Source organism: Desmodus rotundus, chromosome 6 (genome assembly GCF_022682495.2).
Source record: "Desmodus rotundus isolate HL8 chromosome 6, HLdesRot8A.1, whole genome shotgun sequence".
NCBI classification, from domain to species: domain Eukaryota; kingdom Metazoa; phylum Chordata; class Mammalia; order Chiroptera; family Phyllostomidae; genus Desmodus; species Desmodus rotundus.
Window position 1 is genome coordinate 79,271,071 of NC_071392.1, and position 19,678 is coordinate 79,290,748.

General features: G+C 45.9%; 1 protein-coding gene across 1 annotated transcript in view; it reads left to right on the plus strand.

Moving 5' to 3' along the window:
• The window catches only part of EXOC4 (exocyst complex component 4), a 672,527-nt gene that overhangs the window by 558,491 nt on the left and 94,358 nt on the right, over positions 1 to 19,678 (plus strand). The window contains exon 14 of the mRNA XM_024554980.4: positions 8,244 to 8,422. Coding sequence (XP_024410748.1) covers positions 8,244 to 8,422 — 179 coding nt within the window. The remainder of the gene's footprint in view (positions 1 to 8,243; positions 8,423 to 19,678) is intronic.

A 19,678-nucleotide genomic window follows, 5' to 3' on the forward strand; every position in this document is an offset into this window, starting at 1 on the left:
ACTTGACAGATCTGTGTACATCCTTCCACCTTTAGCACTCGTGACAGTTGAGTGTTTAGGAAAGTCCAGTTCCATGATTCAAAGCAGTTTTTAAGTCTCAGGTAGGGGGATGGGGGTAGGGGTGCTATTTGAATCCCTAGGAAACACTAAGCTACTGTAACTCGTGAGAGACAGTGTGGCTTGTAGCCCTGCCCCATAAACTAAGAACAGATGTAGCTCAGGCCCCAGCTTTGCTACAGCGTGCGGATGAGCACGACTCCCGCTGTGTGCCTCCATTTCTCTATGAAATGCCTGACAGGTGTTTCCTGTCTTTGTGAGGCCCAGCCGAGGGCCGCATTCACAAAACCATGCAGACGTAACACGGTTTTCAGACGCTGGCTCATGGCGCATTAGCAGACTATGAAATAATTGTAGTGGCCTTTGAACCTACTGCAGGAACTCGGACATGGCCTAGGTGCCTTCCTACTAAATATCTGCTAAAGAATTAATGACTCAATAATCAAAAGACAAATGACCCAGTTAAAAAGTTAACAAAGGGTCGAATTGACGTTCCTCTGAAGGAGATACACAAATGGTCAATAAGCACGTGAAAAGATGCTCAGTGCTATTAGCCAGCAAGAAAATGCTCATCAAAACCACGGCGAGATACTAGTTCACATCCACTGGGATGACTATAATAACAATAAAAAAGAGAGACATGCAGCCACAAGGGTTGGCAAGGACCTGGATGCATGGAACCCTCGGTACTTCTGGTGAGCATGTCAAGTGACACAGCCCTTTTGGAAAACAATCTGGCATTTCTCAGAGGGTTAAAAATAGTTACCATGTGGCCCAGCAGTTCCATTCCTAGGTATACATAGCCAAGAGAAATGAAAACATACATCCACACAAAAATTCACATGTGAATGGTCATAGCAGCATTATTCATAATAACTAAAAATGGGAAAGAACCCACATTTCCATCAGCTGGCAGATAGAGAAATTGAATGTGGTATATCCATACAAGGGAATATGATTTGGTAATAGCAGAGATGAAGTACTGCCACATGCTTAAACATGGATGAACCTTGAAACCACCTTAAGTAAAAGAAGCCAGTCACAAAACACAAGACGTGGTAGGGCCCCATTGAGATGAATAGGAGTTCAATGTGAATGTCTCAAATAGGGAAATCTCCAGGGACAGAAATGAGGTTAGGGGTGTCCAAGGGCTGGGATTTGGGGGGCAGGGTACAGACTTTCTTTTCGAGGACAGGAAAACGTTCTGAATTAATTGTAGTATGATTGCATAACTCTGACTATACTAAAAACCATTGAACTGCACATACTGGTAGGTGAATTTCACTCAGTAAAGCTGTGGATTTAAAAAAATGCCCATGCCTGAGCCCCACTCATATCCAATTAAATCAGAACTTCCGCAGGTGAAGTTTGGCATCAGGTATTTTGTTTGTTTTCCCGGTGAAGCTTTTAACAGGTAGCCACAGTGAGAGTGACTGGTTTAGGCTGCCATCCAAGCCCTCTCTGAGTGCCAGCGTGCCGTGAATCAGCCTGCCTGGCGTCTTGTGCCTGTCCCAGCGAGCACGCTGGTTTAAAAGCACAGGGGCAGAGCCAGGGGTCACCCCCCACACACTGTAATAACAGTCATGACTAGTTCCTCTGGCTGTCATCTCTGAGACTGTAGGAACCCAGAAACCCTAATTTCCCAGCAACCAGGGGAAATAATGAATATTTTTTAAGTCCCAAGCAGATCCCAGGAGAGAAGTTGCTGGTGTTTCATACATTCACCTTGATTCCCAAGAGCACCCTGAGAACCAGCCCCTGACTTGTTCCCAGCTCTGCCTCTGCACGGAACTGTAGACGGCCCAGCCTCGCGGCTCCAGTCAGGGCATGGCCACTTCCTAGGTGGTAGAAGGTCAGTAGGCAAAGCAAACAGATGAAAACCCTTGACTGTGATTATTGAAGGAGGCAGCTGTCCGAAGAGGAGCAACCACTTACTAACTATGAAACATGCTACTCACGTGACGGTGTGTGCCGAAACACAGGTGCATGAAGACCACCAGGGGGAGACTTAGTGAGAATGTCAGCCCTTTCCAGGACAAAACTGTTATTTAATCGGGATAACTAGATTATGTTATTCCTTCCTATTTACAAAGGTTTAGCCAAGATCATTCTAGAAGAACGGCTTTTGAAAACCTGATTAAGGAACCCATCGGGACCGTGCCACCCCCATTACTTTTGACACAGACGAATGGGACAGGTTTGGCAGTGCTGGAGACCGAGCGGCTGTGAAAAGCCGAAGTGATGAATGGCCGCGTCATTGTCACATCGCACAAGACTGAGCTGGTATTATTACAGATCTAGGTGAGGTGGCCTGACCTTCGTATAACCTTCATCAGTTTAGGCTCCAACAGATAATGGCTAAGTGTCCTTACAGGTCACCTTGACACATCTCGGCTTCACTCCCTGTACAGCTTCTGGAACTAACTAATCCCCGTGCCAAGGAATCGACTCCATTTCCAGTGGCACTGACGATGGTCAGACGTCATCGTTAGGTCTTGCAGCGGTCAGGATCTAACAGGGAAAACAGAAACCCCTTCCAGTAGCTCCCTCAGAGGGAATTTAATGTGGGGAACTGGTTACTCAGGTTACTGGGGATCTGAGCACCACACCAGGACATTAAGATAACCCATAGCCTATAAACAGCAGGAAGCCACCATCCCCCTCAGTTTTGGAATGCCAAAGGAAGGAAGCATCCAGTAGAGTGGCACCCAAAGGGAGTGGGGCATGGTAGGAGCTAGGCAGAGCCAGGGGACATGCATCTCTTGCTGGAGACATCACCCAGGGCAGAGGGGGAGAGGGAGACGTACCCCGGCTTCTCCCTTCCCTTTCCTCTTCAGTGTCCCATCAGGGACAGGCTGCTGGGATTGGCTCCCCCTGCCCCCAGTACAGATCAGAGCGGGGGGCAGGGCGGGCAGAGGAACGGGTCTGAGGGCAAACAGGCCCAGGACTTTTGGGGTCCACCCCTTTGTCATTCTGTATCCACCCTCACCCTTATAACCATATTTTAAAGCTTCATACTTCTGCTCAGTACAAGGTGACTATTCGTCGTCTAGAAGCACCCTCCCCGCTCTCCCCAGCAAGGGAGAGTCGGGCTTCTCAGTCGTTGTATTCATCTCAAGTCCAGGGTCTCCACTGCCCTCCATCCCAAGTCAGACGTGCCTCTTCATATCTGGTGACCTTGGAACTACGCGGGAAAGTCAGTCACCACCAGCTCCTTACATAAAATAGCAGGAGAAAACCAGCTCCCACCCATTAGGTGGGTCTCTGTTAGCCCCTGCCCTGCCCGTGCCCTGCTCTGTTCTGGACCCTGGACCGTCCAGGGGACCAGCCTTCAGGCCGTGGGTCCTGCGCCCAGGGTGGGGTGGGGCATGGGGGTGCTTATCCCCCAGCAGGGTTCAGCAGCAGGAAGCAGGCCTGGGTGATTTGGGGAACGGGGCAGGGAGAGAGCAAGCGCAGTGTGTATGTTATGTGACCAAATACAGCACAGATCTGCAAATCAATCACTTAGGCGCTATTTGTGATGTTTCTCTCCTAGGTGCATTTAGCCTGCTGAAATACAGATTTTCTTTTTTTTTTTTTTCCTTCCTAACATTTCAGTGCATAACAGAATTATTTAAAGGCTAAATGGAAACAATTTTAGGCATCTTTGGCAAAACCCTCTGAAATGAATTCTTGTCAGATAGACCTCTTTAAAGATTATGATTGTGTGGTAAAATTAAGTTAAACAGGTTTTACATTCTCAATAAAATTCTCTCAAATGAAGTCTTTGTCAGATCAAGCTCTTTAAAGATTGTAATTGTGTGGTAAAATTAAGCTTAACGGGTTTAACACCCTTCCTCGGTTTCATAGGCTCCTGTGTGGGCATGTTGGCCCGCGGAGGGCACAGGCGACCCCTCGCAGGGACTCCGCAGCGCCCAAAGCGCACATAATTAGGAGCCGGTTTCTGCTCTCGGCTGTGTCAAATCATCTGTGGGCAGTCGCTGAGTGCCTGTGTCTTCACTTCTCAAGATAAGGATCATTCTGTTAGCCATTTCACTCAAAAATATATAATGTCTTCATTAAATAATATGCTTTCTTAAGAAGTAGGAGGTAAAGAATAAGTAAGATTCAGATCAAGAAAGCAGCAGCAGCATCAGCCCAGTGGGTAGTGGCGGTGGGTCCCGCCAACCGTGAGACCCTCTGCAGCGGACTGGCCGCACCCGGAGCAGCCTGGCGCTGGAGGCCAACCCAGCCTCCGGCGGAGCCCCCACCACCTCCCACTTTGGTTCAAGTGACTGTAAGAACGACACCCTCCCATTTCCCATGGTGCAGTTCTTCACGTGTCCTTTGCTCATTTGTGGTAGGGATTCCAGTTTTTGTTTTTAATTACAAAGTGAACATGTTCTTCAGAGAAAGTACAGAAAGCATGAAGAAGTGCAAAGCATGATCCAGTCACACAGTTAGCATTTGGGTATATGTTCAATCTCTTCTCAGTTCCTATACCTATATAATTTTTCTTTTTGAATATTATATGGTATATCCAGTTTTATAACAGCTTATTTTACCCAACTGCATATCATGGCTAAAAAATACACTATATGCAACGTTTTTCTATGGTATCAAGTATTTTCTACTGTATAATTTCAAATGACCCCATACTTTTCCATAGTGTGGATATACCATCATTTGTTTAATAAATTAGAGGGTGTAGGGAAAAACCCTGTAGGCTAGCAGCTACAGCCATCCCCTCAAGGTTACTGTAACAGAAAACCCGCGCACCAAGCGCTCTGACACCGCAGAGCCTCGAAGGAATGACTTTCCATGCGCGGCACGGTGCTGGCTGTCAGTCATCACTCCCGATGTCACGGTTTCTGTGCTCTCGCCAGGTTGTTAGGGGCGATTATGGATTCCTGTCAAATGAGATGTCTGCTATGTATTCAACACAGGGCCGCTTGTGTTTTTCTCAGTCCATCGCTCTCCCTCCGGAGGAGGTTAAGCAAATCTCAGTGAGCCGGAGGGAAATGGGATAGGCATCTGGAAGCCACCACAGACGTGCCCAGGGCCCTCGGACCCCCCCCCCCAAGCAGATTAGACTTCTACGTAAATACATTTGTCTTGATTGTCACATTCCACCCAGGGTGACACCTACATGCATAAAAATGGCTCCGAGCCTGGTTTTCAAAGCTGTCTGCCTCCCCCGTTGCTTTTTAAACCACCTCGCTCAGAGGCATTTTCTGTGTTGTATCTCTCAAAGATGGTTAAGGGGCTGGGGGAGCTGATGCATAAGGACAGATTAAGAAAACTAAGTATTTACAGCTTGACTGAGTGACAGCCGAGGGGAAGATATTAGAACTGCGGGGTTCAAATCACAACGGAGACATTGTTTTGCTTTTCCCAGTAACTCAATTTTAGGGATATCTAATTCAGAGAAAGTTTCCCAAGAATGACATCACTTATGCTAATTCGATCACTGTGGCAGTTAGAAATTACATTTAGCTGCCAGTAGCAGGAACTTGGAATGGCTGGAGCTTAAACAAATAAGGGCTCACTTTTTCTCGTCTAAGACGAAGCCAGAAGTGAGCTGTCTGGGGCTGTGCTGCAGCTCGGTGACATCACCCGTGCACCTCTGCCCTGCTGTCTGTGGTTCCGTTGTTCTCAGTGTTGTTTGCATGCCCAAGGTCATCTGATGCTACAGCTGCGCTCCAGTAAGGGGGGAGGCAAACCAGGTGCTTGCCAACTCAGACTGCTGGAAAGACTTTCTTGGAAGCCCACCTACGACTCTTGTTGTTACGCATTGACCACCACACCTGCAGGAGGGCCGGGAAATTGTGTGGGGTGTTTTGTTTTGTTTTGTTGTATTTTGTTTTTAGGTTGGGTACGTGCTGACCCCAACAATATCAGGGTCCTTTCCCTAAAAAGGCATGGGGTCATGGATAACGAATCAGCAGCAGGTGGCTTCTGCCACATTTCACCTCGTGAAGATTTTGAGAATTCTAGACTCTGAAACACAGCGACATTTGCTATGATGTTAAAAGGTCCCATTGGTAACACCAGCCCTTGAGATCTAACAGACTTACTTCTGCTCACTCCTGTCTGTTTGCATTTCTTCATCCACAGCATACCTCGGGTTGAAATGAAATAAGCCAACCATCTCAAGAGGCCTAAGAATAATGATAGCTACAGCTTGTTAGCTTCCAGTGGGTTCCGTGCACCGTGTTATGCGCTAAAGAATATCATCTGAATGCCTTGCCTCAAAATTGTGGCTAAGGAGAGATGAAAAGGAGGCTGATATTTGAAACTGAGCAGCAGCTGCATGGGGATTTATTATACTCTTTTCTCTCCTTTTGCAATTACTGAAGCTCTCCCAATACAGATTTTAAAAGTAGCTTCATCTACTTCTTAAACACTTCACATGAGGCCAGCACCAGCACCCTCAGCCAATGATGCTCAGCACAGGCCAGCAGCATCAGACCGCAGCTTAAGTGGCAGATTCAGGGCTCAGACCCAGGTTTGCCTGACCTGGAAGTCTGTGCCCGAACCCTTGCTGTACTCAGAGGAAGCGCGCTTCCCAGACAAGCAGCCCAGAGCTAGACTGAAATGCAGACTTTCGGGTCCCACCCCAGGATCTTCGACAAGCCCCCGAGTCAGGTTTCGCTTACACTCAAGTTCCTGTGCTCTGTCCACAGCACTGTATCACCTCTGTGGCCGTGATGTCCCCAACTCAGTCACTCAGGACTTTGCCTTAAAAGCGTGACCTTCTGTTGAAATGAGCCTAATCGTGAGTCGCTACTTGGAAGCACCAACATTTAAATAAGCATGTGCTTCACAGCCACCCTCTCTTTCAACCCTGGGTGTCTGCTGTAGTGCTGGGTCCTAAATGCCTGTGTCAGCTAAGCATCACTCTGAATATATATGGCAGCTATTATTCATCACTGCCTGCTTGAAAGTTAATCCAGTTTGTTCTCCTTAAGCAAAGCCCTTAAGTAAGGTGTTTGGAATTTCAAAAGCCTTGGAGAGGCTTCCAAGGAATCCTCCAGGTACCTGTTCCAGCTTGCACCAGCGACAGCTCTGCTCACGCACCCGCGCCTGGCTTTCCCAAGGAGACGTGGCTTTTCTCCTTGACACCCTCAGTCATCTTCTGTCCTTTCGGTCCTCTCTCCTTTTAAAAGAAAGAGAACTGGCGGAACTGGACAACCTGAGCCCCAGCCCTCCCAGTCCTGTGTCTTGTGGGCGAAGCAGTTAACCTTCTGAGCCTTCATTTTTTCCTCTGTGTCGTGGCTGAGCCATACAGTCTCAGGGTCCCAGCCCACCCATCCTTCCGCCACCCCACTTATCCGGACTCTGCAGGCCTGCGAACGTGTGGTGAAGATGCAGGGCTCTGCGTGAAGTCCACCCGACTTGATTTTTCCAGTCAGCCAAGGGATCCTGGTGTTGATTTTACTGGGTTTCCTTTATGAATAATAAGTGCCTGAATGCTTCATACTTTACTTGTCCCCAGGCCCTTTTTAGAATAAGTAAATGAATGAATGAATGAATGAGGCCTGACACCATCTCAACTGCAATCCACTTTCCTAAAGAGGCTGGGTTCCCTTTGCCTTTCGACATTTCAAAACATTTTCTAGCTGCCGGATTAACTTGGTGGTTTTATTTACCTGAACAACTTTCAAATAATGTATATATTTAATGCCCTAAGCTGTTTATCAGTTTCAGTAGCAGGAAAAGAGGTAAGGGAAGACCGCCCAGGACCATCACTGTGTAGCTCAGGCCCATACCCATTGCTCTTAAAGGTACAAGCCTCAGGGGCGCTTCCTTCTTCTTCCAAGAATGCTCTTTCTCCTACCAGAGTAATTTTAAGCAGGTACATGATAGTTTTGTCATAAAATTAAACATAGGAAAAAGAGCATGTTATAATACAGTGATTATAAAGATCATTGTGCTACACATCTTTTTTCTTTTTAATTTATTGATTTTGAGAGAGAGGAAGAAAGGGAGAAAGAGAAACATCGCTTTGCTGTTCCACTTATTTATTCATATATTGGTTGTCTCTTGTATGTGCCCTGACTGGGGATTGAACCCACAACCTTGGTGTATCGGTACCATGTTCCAACCATCCCAGCTACTGAGACGGCCTAGACGTGCCTTAAGAAGCATTGCCCACCCCTGTCTTTTCCGAGCTGTGTGTGAAGTGTTTCTGGTTTGCTTTTCAGGGCAGCCTTTGGCAAGGAGTCGGAAGTTCTTATCGGGAACCTGGGCGATAAATTAATCCCTCCACAAGACATCCTGCGAGACGTCAGTGACCTCAAAGCCTTGGCCAACATGCACGAAAGCCTGGAGTGGTTAGCGGGTCGAACAAAGTCAGCTTTCTCCAATCTGTCCGCCTCCCAGAGTAAGTGACTAGAGTGGGGGCTCCTGTGGGGACAGCTGAGGAGCCAGACCAAGCACTTTGGTTTGCAGTGTGTGTCGCCATCCGGGGATGCGCCCACGTTGTCAGACAATCTGCGCCAGAATGCTGCTGGTGCTGAGCCTCTGGCACTTGTGACACAGAAGGAAGTAACCCAGGCTTCCCTGCGTGGGGCGGGGGAAGCCGGAAATGGTCCGTGTAAACATAGCTTGATATTACACCTTGGAAACAATCAGGCAAGGTTGAACCCTGTGTCTCAAGAACAAAAAGCAATACCTTTGTCGTCATAACTTGTCAAGGGTAGGAACTGTGTCTCAGAGCTCAGAGCGAGCTCCCGGCCCGTGTTTTCATTTGAACTGATACAAAGTTAATGAAAAAGTGTCTAAAAAGAGAATAATAGAAGTGATTACGGTGCTAGAAAATAGAGAATATGAGAAGAACAATTAGTCTGGTAAGGAGATGGCTGAGAGATAATTTAATTATGGATTTCAAGGAAATTAAGGAATAGGATATGAAATAAAAATGTGAAACTTCTCTTTCTATCAAGAACCAGAGAAAAGTAATTTGCAGACTTTAGGGGACATCAGCTTTGTTCAATAACTACAAAATAAATACTGTTTGAAGGCGTTAGTTCACAAGTATGTGTTGGGCAGTTATAATAGAGGCAAAGAAAAAAATGATAGGAAGAAGGAGCAAAGGGGATGGAAGATCGGAATGCATAAATGGGGAGACAGAAAGAGGGTAGAAAAAAGCAAAATAACAGCAAGGGCATGAAAGAAACAAAACCAGCTCTGAACTTACCGTTAGAGTTAACCCTTGGAAGATTTATTGCAAGTAAAATGTTTACATTATTTGGAAGGTGAACTTCAGAGTAACTTGCTTCTTATCATTGTCTTTTGCAAAGTTGTTATTTCTTGGTTACCGGTGGTTTCCAGCGTAGAGATGGGAGAGGTGCAGATGAAATTCACAGGGGTAAATTCCGAAATTCAGGCCCCTCGGCGGAAGCTAGGGTCCTTGAATGCTCACCACACTGGGTCTTGTGCTGAGTGTGCATCTGTCCTCAAGGTCAGCGGAAGGAGGGGAGCTTTCGGGTGAGATTATACACTCTGTTTTAGAAATCTTAACATATTACCATTTATTTATACTTTCATTTTTTTACTTTTTATTATTTAAAATATTACTTTTTATCTGTTGATAAAATTGTAAATGTTTTTTCCCAGAATTTATAAAAATAGAAAATATATCCACCTATTAAGGATAGTTTGGGCACAGTATTGGATCTGAACAGACTCTGCATAAGCAGGATTCTTGAAGGATCCTCAGCTTTATAATCCCACTATATCAGGCAATCTGTCACAAGCAGTCATCTAAATTATCCATTTTATCTCCCAATGCCACCCACTTACCAAAAAAAAAAAGTCAGAAATAGCTAATTTCCTTTTTGCTACTTGCAAAACAACAGCTCTGAACAGGGACCAGATGCGGCTCTTCCTGATTCCTTTGATTCTTGCAAATGCAGGGCTGCTTGGGTAAGTGTCCTTTCGTTTGGTGGCCCTTCAACACCTAATATTTAATAATGTGACATCTTATGTCCAGCGGCACAGCATTCCTGATTTCTACCCTGTGCGCTCTGGAAAGGCCGCCCAGGGCAAGAGGGCACACAACCCCCAGGCAAGCCACTGCGTGATTCACACAAGCTAACCTGGCATCAGCTGTTTGCAGAAAGGGAGAAAAGTTCTCTGAATTATGCTCAACTTTGCAATCGCACAGTTTAGCTGTTCACGTCACCAGGAAGTGCTGAGCACAGTTGCTGCCCGATTCATGTCTTGAGTCATCTCTGTTACTCTGACAAAGATCCCTTCTACCGTGCCAGCCAATACTTTCTCTCATGTGCTCAGTTCCACTTTATAATTTAAGTTGTGCCTCTCAGTTCCCCTCAGGGTAATTATTCCACCAGCAAGTGAGTTAAGTACCTGTCAGCATTTGGAGGATCAGTGTGACACCCAAGTGAACTGTAATCACCGTTTCTGTTGCCTTTCTTAAAACAAAGCATCAAGCGAACCTGGTTTATTCTGCTAACAACAGGCCTCACTCACCCACACTAGTCTGTTCGTTGAAATCCCAGGAGAGGTGTCCATTGATGTTCATAATTTGAACAAAGCAGGGAATTCTCCCATAATGGGTTACTCTGATTGTTCCATGTCGGTGTGACTCTAGAAAGGGAATAAGGGACAGCTCTTTGCTATTCTTTTGAAAAGTGAACCTCATTACCTCAACAAAAGTTTGGCCGACTCTGGAGACCAGGTAGCAGGAAGAAAATGCCAGCTCTTTGTCTGGCACTAATGGATACTCAGGGTGGGAAGAAATCAAGAAAAGAGGATTATAGGTTTATTTCCTATTCCACGTCCTGGTAACAACTTGGTATGGTAACGCTGTGCTTTATTATATTAAGAAGCTCTTCATGTAATGGAGGGAGGAAGGTGGCAGAAATTATTTTCATAGTGGAGTATCTCTTCCCATATGACAGCAGGGTTCCCAGCCGCTTGTCATGCTGAATAGTATTGCATTTTAGTGGCCGAGCGTGGTTGTCCATCTGTCCACGAGATCAAAGTTGACCATTTTTTCAAAGACAATTTTTCCATCTCTTTCAGTATTTGCCTAAATGGCCCCATCATCTGTACACTGAAGAGGGTCTCCTCACCTCCCAGGGCTACCAACTACCCCAAACGCACTGCTCTTACTATTGTCCCACCACGGTCTGGGCTTCCTGCTCTATTTCCTCTCCCAGTTCTCCTTAAACCTGACCTACTTACGATTCTCTCCATGGGAAGTCACAGCCCTATTGAAGGAAAGCGAGTGCATTGATGCATTAAACTAGTAAATCAGAAGGCTTCCAGCGTGGCTGGACCCAAGGTTCACAAGATAGCGTCATGTCCCAGACGTGTTCACACACCTGCTCGCTCACTCTCCCTTTCTCTAGCTCTTGCCATTTTCTCTGTGCTGCTTTCCATATGGCAGCATCCTTGACCACCAGCAGCCCCAGGGGTATTTGGTCCCAAACAAAAAGACCATTTTTGCCATAATTTGAAACAGTCCCAGGCAGTACTAGGACTGACCAGCCTGACCTCCTCTCTCTGGGCCCCTCTGGTTCTCTTTGTTTATGCCTTGTTTCCTGAGTCTTTCTGCCCACACATCACTCAGTCTCTGTTTTCCCATGCCCATGTCTAGAATTCCTTTATGCTCAGGCCCTGTTTTAACAAAAGTGCTTTCAGTGCGAGGAAGTTGAGCAGGGTCATAGTAAGGGCTGGACATCCAGGGTCTAGGTTTAATGCATTTTCTCTCCCCCACTGACCACTACCTCAGCCTTGGAGTAAAGGCACAGTGTGGTATTTGTCCATTGTGGTACCTGCTGTGTGTAAGAATCCTACAGAAAGATTCTGAGGTTAACTGTTATGGTAAAGAACGTTCTCGGCAAAATGTGACCTACATAAAAATCGTCAGAGTTTGAACACTAATAATTTTCTTTTGTATTTTAGCCTTTTGTTTTCAGAATGTGTTGCTTTTCAAAATAGACTGCCAAGAATAGGAAGGGGGCTCCGGGGCTGCTTCCTCAGGGGCCTCCTCTCTGTCTTGGATTCTGTACAAAATCTCCGGGATTAGAGATTCTAAACCTTCCTTGATTATGTATTCTGCTCTTCAAGCAACCTTCCCATCTAGGGGGTTATCTGTTTTTTGTTAAAGTCCCTTGGCTTCAGTCTAAACCTCTTCCCTCTGTCCCACTCTAAAGAAATTAAATGTTGAGTGTCTTCTCTCTAGAACACTTTAGCGTATGTAAAACCACTTTCCTGGCCCCCACCTGCCCATCCCCAGGTGTTAAAGACTTTTGGTCTGAAGATGCAGTCAACCGATGTAAAATGCTGTTCTCCCTTCCTTCGCTTGGGTCAAACTTGGCTGCTAAAATGACCCTTTGCCAGTCATTGCCCTGTCTTCACCGCCCTCCAATAACCTCACTCCTAATGTAATCCCGCACCAGGTCACTGCCGAGTGCTAACGTGGCTCCTGGGACTGGTTTCTTTCAGAACATCTTTATTTGAGAACAGTCTTAGATTTAGTGTCAAGTCGCAAAGGTAGTACAGAATCCCTGTGTATCTCCTACTCGTTTTTCCCTGTTGTTAACATCTTACCTTCATCACTACTAACGAACCAATACTGATACATTATTATTAACTAAAGTCCATAGGTCATTCGAATTTCCTTAGTTTTTAGCTCACGTCCTTTGTGTGTTCTGGGGCCACATCGGAACGTCACAGTACACTTCGTCGGGGTGCCTCTCCAAGCCGGTGTAGACTGGGACGCTGCCGAGACTTCCCTGGCTTTGGCGGTCCTGACAGCTGAATTGTAGTGAGAGGTTCTGCAGAGCGCCCTTCAGTACTGGATTGTCTAATCTCTCTTCACGACCACACTGGGTGTGTGGGGTGGGGGGGAGGAAAACCACAGAAATGAAGTGCCGTTCTCGTCACCACGTGTCAAGGATAACTCCTGCCTCTGTGACTTAGCACCAATGATGTTGGGGACTGATGTTGATGCCTCCCATTCTTGTAATCCTCCCTAGACAGTTCCTTCTGAATTCTGGATCGACTTCCCACTTTCCCACCACAAATTGCTTTTGTCTATCTTTCTAGTGACTATTTTTTTTAACATTACCAGTGTTACGTATTATAAGCACAATGTTGGGGCAAGTCGAATGGCTGCTAAAAAGAATTGCCGTCCGCCTTAAACAATTATGTAGTTGGTAGGGATTAAAATTATGTGGGCCCGAAGGGCTCTTGCGGGGGTGGGGGGGTACGTTTCCTTCCTTGAGCCACGATTAGAACCTGCAGCCATTTCTTACCTGCCACGTGTGCTGCACCATCCCTGATAAACGTACAAGCACACGGATTTCAGACAAAGCCATGCCGAGAATAAAGGAGTTGTCTGGATGCTGTTCAGTGAAAACCGTCTTACTTTAACCCATTTTCATTAGGTTCTCACCTGTAGTGTTGACTCCGGTCCCCACAAGTGGACCTGGCTTCCTGAGCGGCGTGTTTAGAGCAGCGCTTCGCAGTTTCGCGCACATCAGTTGTGTCCAGTTGGGGAGCTTTAGAAACACCCATGCTGGAAAGAAAAATAAAAAAGACTGATGCTGGGCCCCCCTCCCAGAGAGGCTCACTTAATTGTCCCAAAGCAGTCAAATCAGAAGTTGAGAACCGCTCTCCTGAAGGATCGGCCTGTATTAGATCCAGCGACCGAGTCTGTGGTCAGACTCTCGGGAGGTGCTCAGACTACTGTGCTTTTTAACCCTCCTCAGGCGATTCCCACCAATTGCCAAGGTTGGTGCAGAGGCTCCCCGATTCCCTCTTTCATTTCTATGGCCCTTTGTATTTGGGAAATCTCTTGTCATTATTTTGCCAGTGCTTCTGTTCTCAAAAGCTTGGGCTTCCTATGACTTTCCATTTCATGGACAGTCACACCAGGCTCAGAGATGTCTTTGATTCTTCGGTAGATTCCAGACAACAGTGCGCTTCTGCGGAGCAGCTGTGAGTCAGCCGGACTGTCTCCCAAACCTGATGAAAAATAGAAGCATTCCCCTTGCCCTTCGCAAGCCGAAGGAGTGAGAAGAGCACACAGAATCACTGTCTCTCTTAGCACAGAGGGCTGAGCGCCCAACCAGTGGAATGAAAGTGGAAGGGTTTTCAAGTCCATCACATCATTGAAAATAAAGGTGGAAAAGGCCCAGGTGTGTCTGTACATCCTCCTGCTTCATGGTTGTGAGCCATGGTTGGAGACGTTTGGGCATCACCTGCTACGATTCAACATTTCTAGGGGAGGGAATATCCCACACCAGAGCTCACTAGCATGGGCTTTTTCTACCTTAATGGCAAATGATCAATAACACCCACCCCACACCCAGCTATCTGTCTTTCTGCCTCGACACAAATGAGAATAAAAATGTCCCTGGCCAAGATCTCATGAGACATTGTCCTGTTCCAGTTCTGCTTTTGTCAATCCATTAAGCTAGAATTTTTCCTGTCATAATTGCATCTGATTATTTTTAATTAAAACTCCATGCGTGGTAATTCCTCTCCTGCTCCGGCATTTACAACTTTCAAATATTTGTAGACGGTTATCAGACAGCTCCTCCTCGGGCATTTGCCTAGCCTGACTCTACATAGTCCATTCCACCCGCCAGTCGTCTCCCCGAGGTTAGGCTTTCTATGCCATCATCATTTATTGGCCTGAACAGTGCTCATTTTTTTATTTTTTGTTTATTTTTTTTAAAAGATTTTATTTACTTATTTTTAGAGAGGGTAAGGGAGAGACAAAGAGAGGGAAAGAAACATCAATGTGTGGTTGCCTCTTGCATGCCCCCTACTGGGCACCTGGCCTGCAACCAAGGCATGTGCCCCGACTGAGAATTGAATCAGCGACCTTGGGTTTGCAGACCCGCTCTCAATCCACTGAGCTACACCAGCCAGGGCTAGTGCACATTTTTTAAAGCCGACACTTATTCTGTGGCTTCGTTCTTGTCAGTCTGCTTCCTCGGGTGGTGATAGTTTCCAAAATCATTGTCATTGGTTAACTTCAGGGTCATGCTGTGTACCAAGAGCATTGATTCACCACTGATGGTATATCTGGTTCATACTCTGAATTTTTTGGGGTCTTATCTAATTGACACCACTTCTGCTTTTGTATGAACTTTTATCACTTTTTAAAATAATGCCCAAATATATTTTTACACTGTTTTCAATGTCACAGCTACTCATGTTTTGTAGGAATAAACATGCCAAGTGATCATTTTACAATGGTTCAGTTTTGTTCATTGTCAGTCTTAATTATTCTCTATTGTTATTTACAAACCGACTGAAATTTATCATGATGAAGGAAGAATTGTGTGGCAGGTTTCCATACCCAGGGTGTTCACTTGACCACTCGTGGGAGTCCTCTGAAAGCCAGGCTGTTACGAGCAGTGGGACGCTGGTAATGCTCGTTCTGTAAGGACGAGCACCTGAAGCCCTCCAGCTCTGTCTCCACATGGAGCTGAGCGCGGCTGCTGTTGATGATCAGCCAAGGGGTCAGGCCAGGCTGACCAGTGCGGTTCCCATGTTCCTTTGCTTTTAGCACAGTTTAAATACCAGTACATGAGGGTTGGTCCCTTTTAAAACATTTCTACTCTTTTTCCCCCTTTCCTCTCATGGAATATCCTTCCGTGGCTTCTAAACTGGTCGTTTTTTGCTTCTTTGAATTCACAGAACATCTCCCATACCTCTCCCTTAGTCTAGAGGCATGTAGACATATTTGACTTTGAAGTTAGGCATGTGTGGGCCAAATCAGGCAAGTTACTGTGTTACCACAGGAAAATTATTTAGCCTTTCTGAGCTGGATAGGTTTTCTTACCTGTTAAATACAAATGATTGGCACTTATTGGGTTACTGTAACTATTGAACGAAGTGGTGAACTTGGAGTTCTTAGCAGTGGGTGCTCGGTGTGGGGTTCCCAGAGTCACTACTAGGAATCTTATAGCTGGAGCACTCACTCCTTCCCTAGCGCTGGGTCTTCACTTCCCTCCTGCCTCTTTAGGCTTCTCCTTTATCCCAAATCTGTGGCTACTTTTCAAACTCTATGAACATCTGTGCTCCTGAACATTTCTAGTAAATCACAGCTGTCCTTCTCCCAGAGTTCCGCAATGTGTCCACGGTCATGGCCATGTGTCTGAGACTAGACCTGCATCTGAGGTCGCTCTGTCTGCAAGTTGCCCGTCTGAGAAGCCAAAGTTGAATCTCAAAAGGATCCCTTTTTGTACTAAAAAACATACCAGAACCAAACACAATTCCCTTCCTGTCAATCAGCTGGCCATCCCTAGCGATGGTTGCCCTGTGCGCTGAATAGAAAGCAGTTCCCGCCGCCCTCGGCCAGGAGGCGATTATCAGCTGTGAAGCTGCAGAAGGTTAGTGCTGCAGGCACCCCGGTGCAATTGCAGAGTTCAGAGTATCTGCCCGCAAAGACCTGTGTGGCTGTTTCTTTGAAAATGCCAACATTTGTACCATAAGGGAAATAGTTTATTAAAATATGATAATGTCATGGATGCTTAAGTGTGGTGACTGGGAGCTTCCAGCTGAATAATTATATCTTAAAACCAGAAAATGGTAACAGGAAGAGGAAACAGGAGTGAAAATCTCTGGGGAGAGGGAGAGGCATTCCTGATGTGTCACCCTGAGGTGGCAGCGCCCACCTGTGGAGATTGGGAAATGCGGAATCACCCGAGGCCAGAGGCCATGCCGGAGCGGGGCGAGTGGCGGCCAGGGTAGCAGGACAGGAATTAGAAATCTGAGGGGCCTGATTTGGCTGCCACACAGAAGAGCCTCTCCCAAGGAGAAGCAGTGGAAAGGTTACGGCTGAAGGCGCCGATTGCGCTATTGATCTGGGTTCTTATCTAGAGAAGCCCCCAGCTAGCTAGTTGGGCCTTTAAAACCTCAGATAAGCCCACTAAGGTGAACCCTGACGTCGTGAACTTCTTGCTAGAAAAGGAGTGTGTCCTTTAATTTCTTCACCCTGGAACCTAAGTTTAGGCATGGCGCAAAATTTAGAGGGTAGGAGAGATGAATCCGTGAGGAAAACAGAAAGAGGCCAGAACGCTGGCCTAGGTTTAGTGGAAGAAATCTCCAGCACCTTGTGGGGTCGGATTTAGGAAAATGTTCTGAATGTAAACTGGATCTGCTCTTTCAGACGGCTTCGTTATTAAGCAGCAGTGCAAAAAATGCTCTCCCGATGGCCAGCCCCGGAGAGTGGAATCTGGGACGTGGGGCGGGGCGGGGGTGGGGGGCGAGGGCAGTACGTGCGAACGTGTATGTAAGTGACACTGCTGGGGGCGCCACAAGGATGGGTACTCAGCACTTAGATCGCGTTTCAGGCTTCCAAGGACCTCCATGATCATTCATTCTTAGTCCCTCATTCTGGCCCTAAGCTGCAGCGACAGGCCAGCCATTATTCTGTTTTACAAAGCATGATCATGGAACGCCGAAGTCGGGCCAGGTGCCCAAGGTGAAAATGACTCAGTGACAGAATCCAGACTCGAGCTGATGGTTCTCAGAATGCAGACCACGGTGTCTGGAAAGACAGTCACGCATTACTAGTGTGCCTCTGTTTCCCCCAGAGGTAGTGCCGTTCTTCAGCTGACTTCCCCAGTTAGAGCAGCAAGATGGGTGTGGCACTGCGTCCTCCGTGTGAGTGGCATTGAATGCACTTTAAAGGGGGACAGAGGGGACAGTGATCTGGACATTTCACCCACTTTAAAAACTGAAGTATAAAAGCTGTGCCCCTCCTTTCCTCAAGGATCTATTTCGGAACCAAATCTTCTAGTCATATATTTAAGGAAAGGTTTTCTTTTACTTTACTAACCTAATTTCAATACTGCAGTTATATCCAGTATTATAAATTATGCAACAAAACTACAAAAGACCTTCTCCATATGAAGTGTACAGGTCTATATGAGGTATGAGTCTTCAGGACACAGTGTTGCTTGTTAACAGCAGTGAATTCCGTGTACTACCATCTTGGAGCTCTGGCTGTTGAATCCTGGGTAGTTGACTAGAGTTCTTAACTAATAACTTCATCCAATTCTTAAGAAGGGAAGAATAATGAGGGCTCTCCTCTAAGACTCATGAAAACCTAAGTGTCTTTCTAGAAACCGAGAATATCTGATCAGATTCTTCACAGAAGCAAAAAACTCCTATAAATGTCAGAAAGATGGCACATGCTGGAAACCCCCTTTGTCAAATTCATCTAAAGAAGGTACCGTTTGTGGGTGACTGTTCAGCAATTCTGTCAAAAGCTTCCCGCTGCAGATAAAAATTCAATAACCTTTCACTGCGGATGTGCCACAATTATCACTCATTTAAAACCAGTGCCTCTAATAGAGTATTTTATCACGCCGGACAGTCTCTGCATTGTTCATTATTTAGTGTTTGCTAAGCCGATGGCACTGCCGCGGCACCTCCCTTATCTCTGCTTCTTCAGAATTGGATTTTATATTTCCAGCCCAGTCAGATATGACAAGTCATTTTCTTCCCTCTTGTCTTTTAAGAAACGCAAACTTGATTTCTTTTTTTTCCCCCCAACAATCACCACTTCAAGATTAAAGTTATTGGAAATGTCTGTATTAACCAGCTCTGGGGCGTGCACTGGGGGACTAGTACATTTTAATTGCAACAGGGGTTTTCCTCCCTTCTTTTTCAGTCTTTTTAATTTCCAGTGCATGTGTATTCTTCGTGGCTTTGGAATCTCGTTCTTCTAAAACACACAGACTCTGGCAAAGGTGAGGTATTATGAAGCCTGATGCGGTTAGAAGACAAGAGGATCTATTATCAGAATTATTATATTACAGAGCCTCAGTAAAGATGATGATAAGCTATGTAACTGGGTCTCTGTGCATAAAAATTGTCTTTATATGAGAAACTTCCTCAAAGGAAAATGATAAAGTCATTAGCTGGACACCTAGGGGAGAAATGCCAGTTCAAACAATGGTTCTTCCTGTATTTAGATAGTTACTGAGAATTGTAACGATGTAAGTCATTAAAAAAATTCAGGTACCTGTGGTTCCAAGTAAATTATTTTTTAAAAAATACACTTTATCCAAGCTTTGGAACTGGGCTATAATACATACTTCTAGGTATTTACCTTTTATGCCAGGTTTTATCTTGGGCACTCTCCTAGTATAGCGCTATTTTCGAATAAAGACCAGCTCCCTTCTCTTGATGGTGAGAAATCCCTGGGAGAGTTAGTTGAGGCAGCCTGCAAGGCTCAGAATATAATGGCCACACATCTGCCCCCTTCACTGGAAGCTCTGTCCTTGGGCCTCTTGAGGACCTGCCCATTTTCTCCAAGATGGTCTCTTGCACAGTTTTTAGGGAAATACAGAACATCACTCAAGGACTGTGACGAGAAGATTTTGACCTTTTACAGGGTATATCAGGAGACTAAGAATCGAAGTATAGAGAGAAATTCTTACTGAGCTACTGATCTGAAGATTCATGGTTTATCGTTACAAGCATCAAAACGGAAATAACATCAGAGTCTTTATGCAGTACGCTAATTATGAAGGCCATCCTTTAGGATTGTCTTTATGAAGGAAAACATTTGTTTGAATTTTACCCAGAGAGAGATGTTCAGAACTGCTTGTAAAAGAGAGTGTGACAAAACTCCACC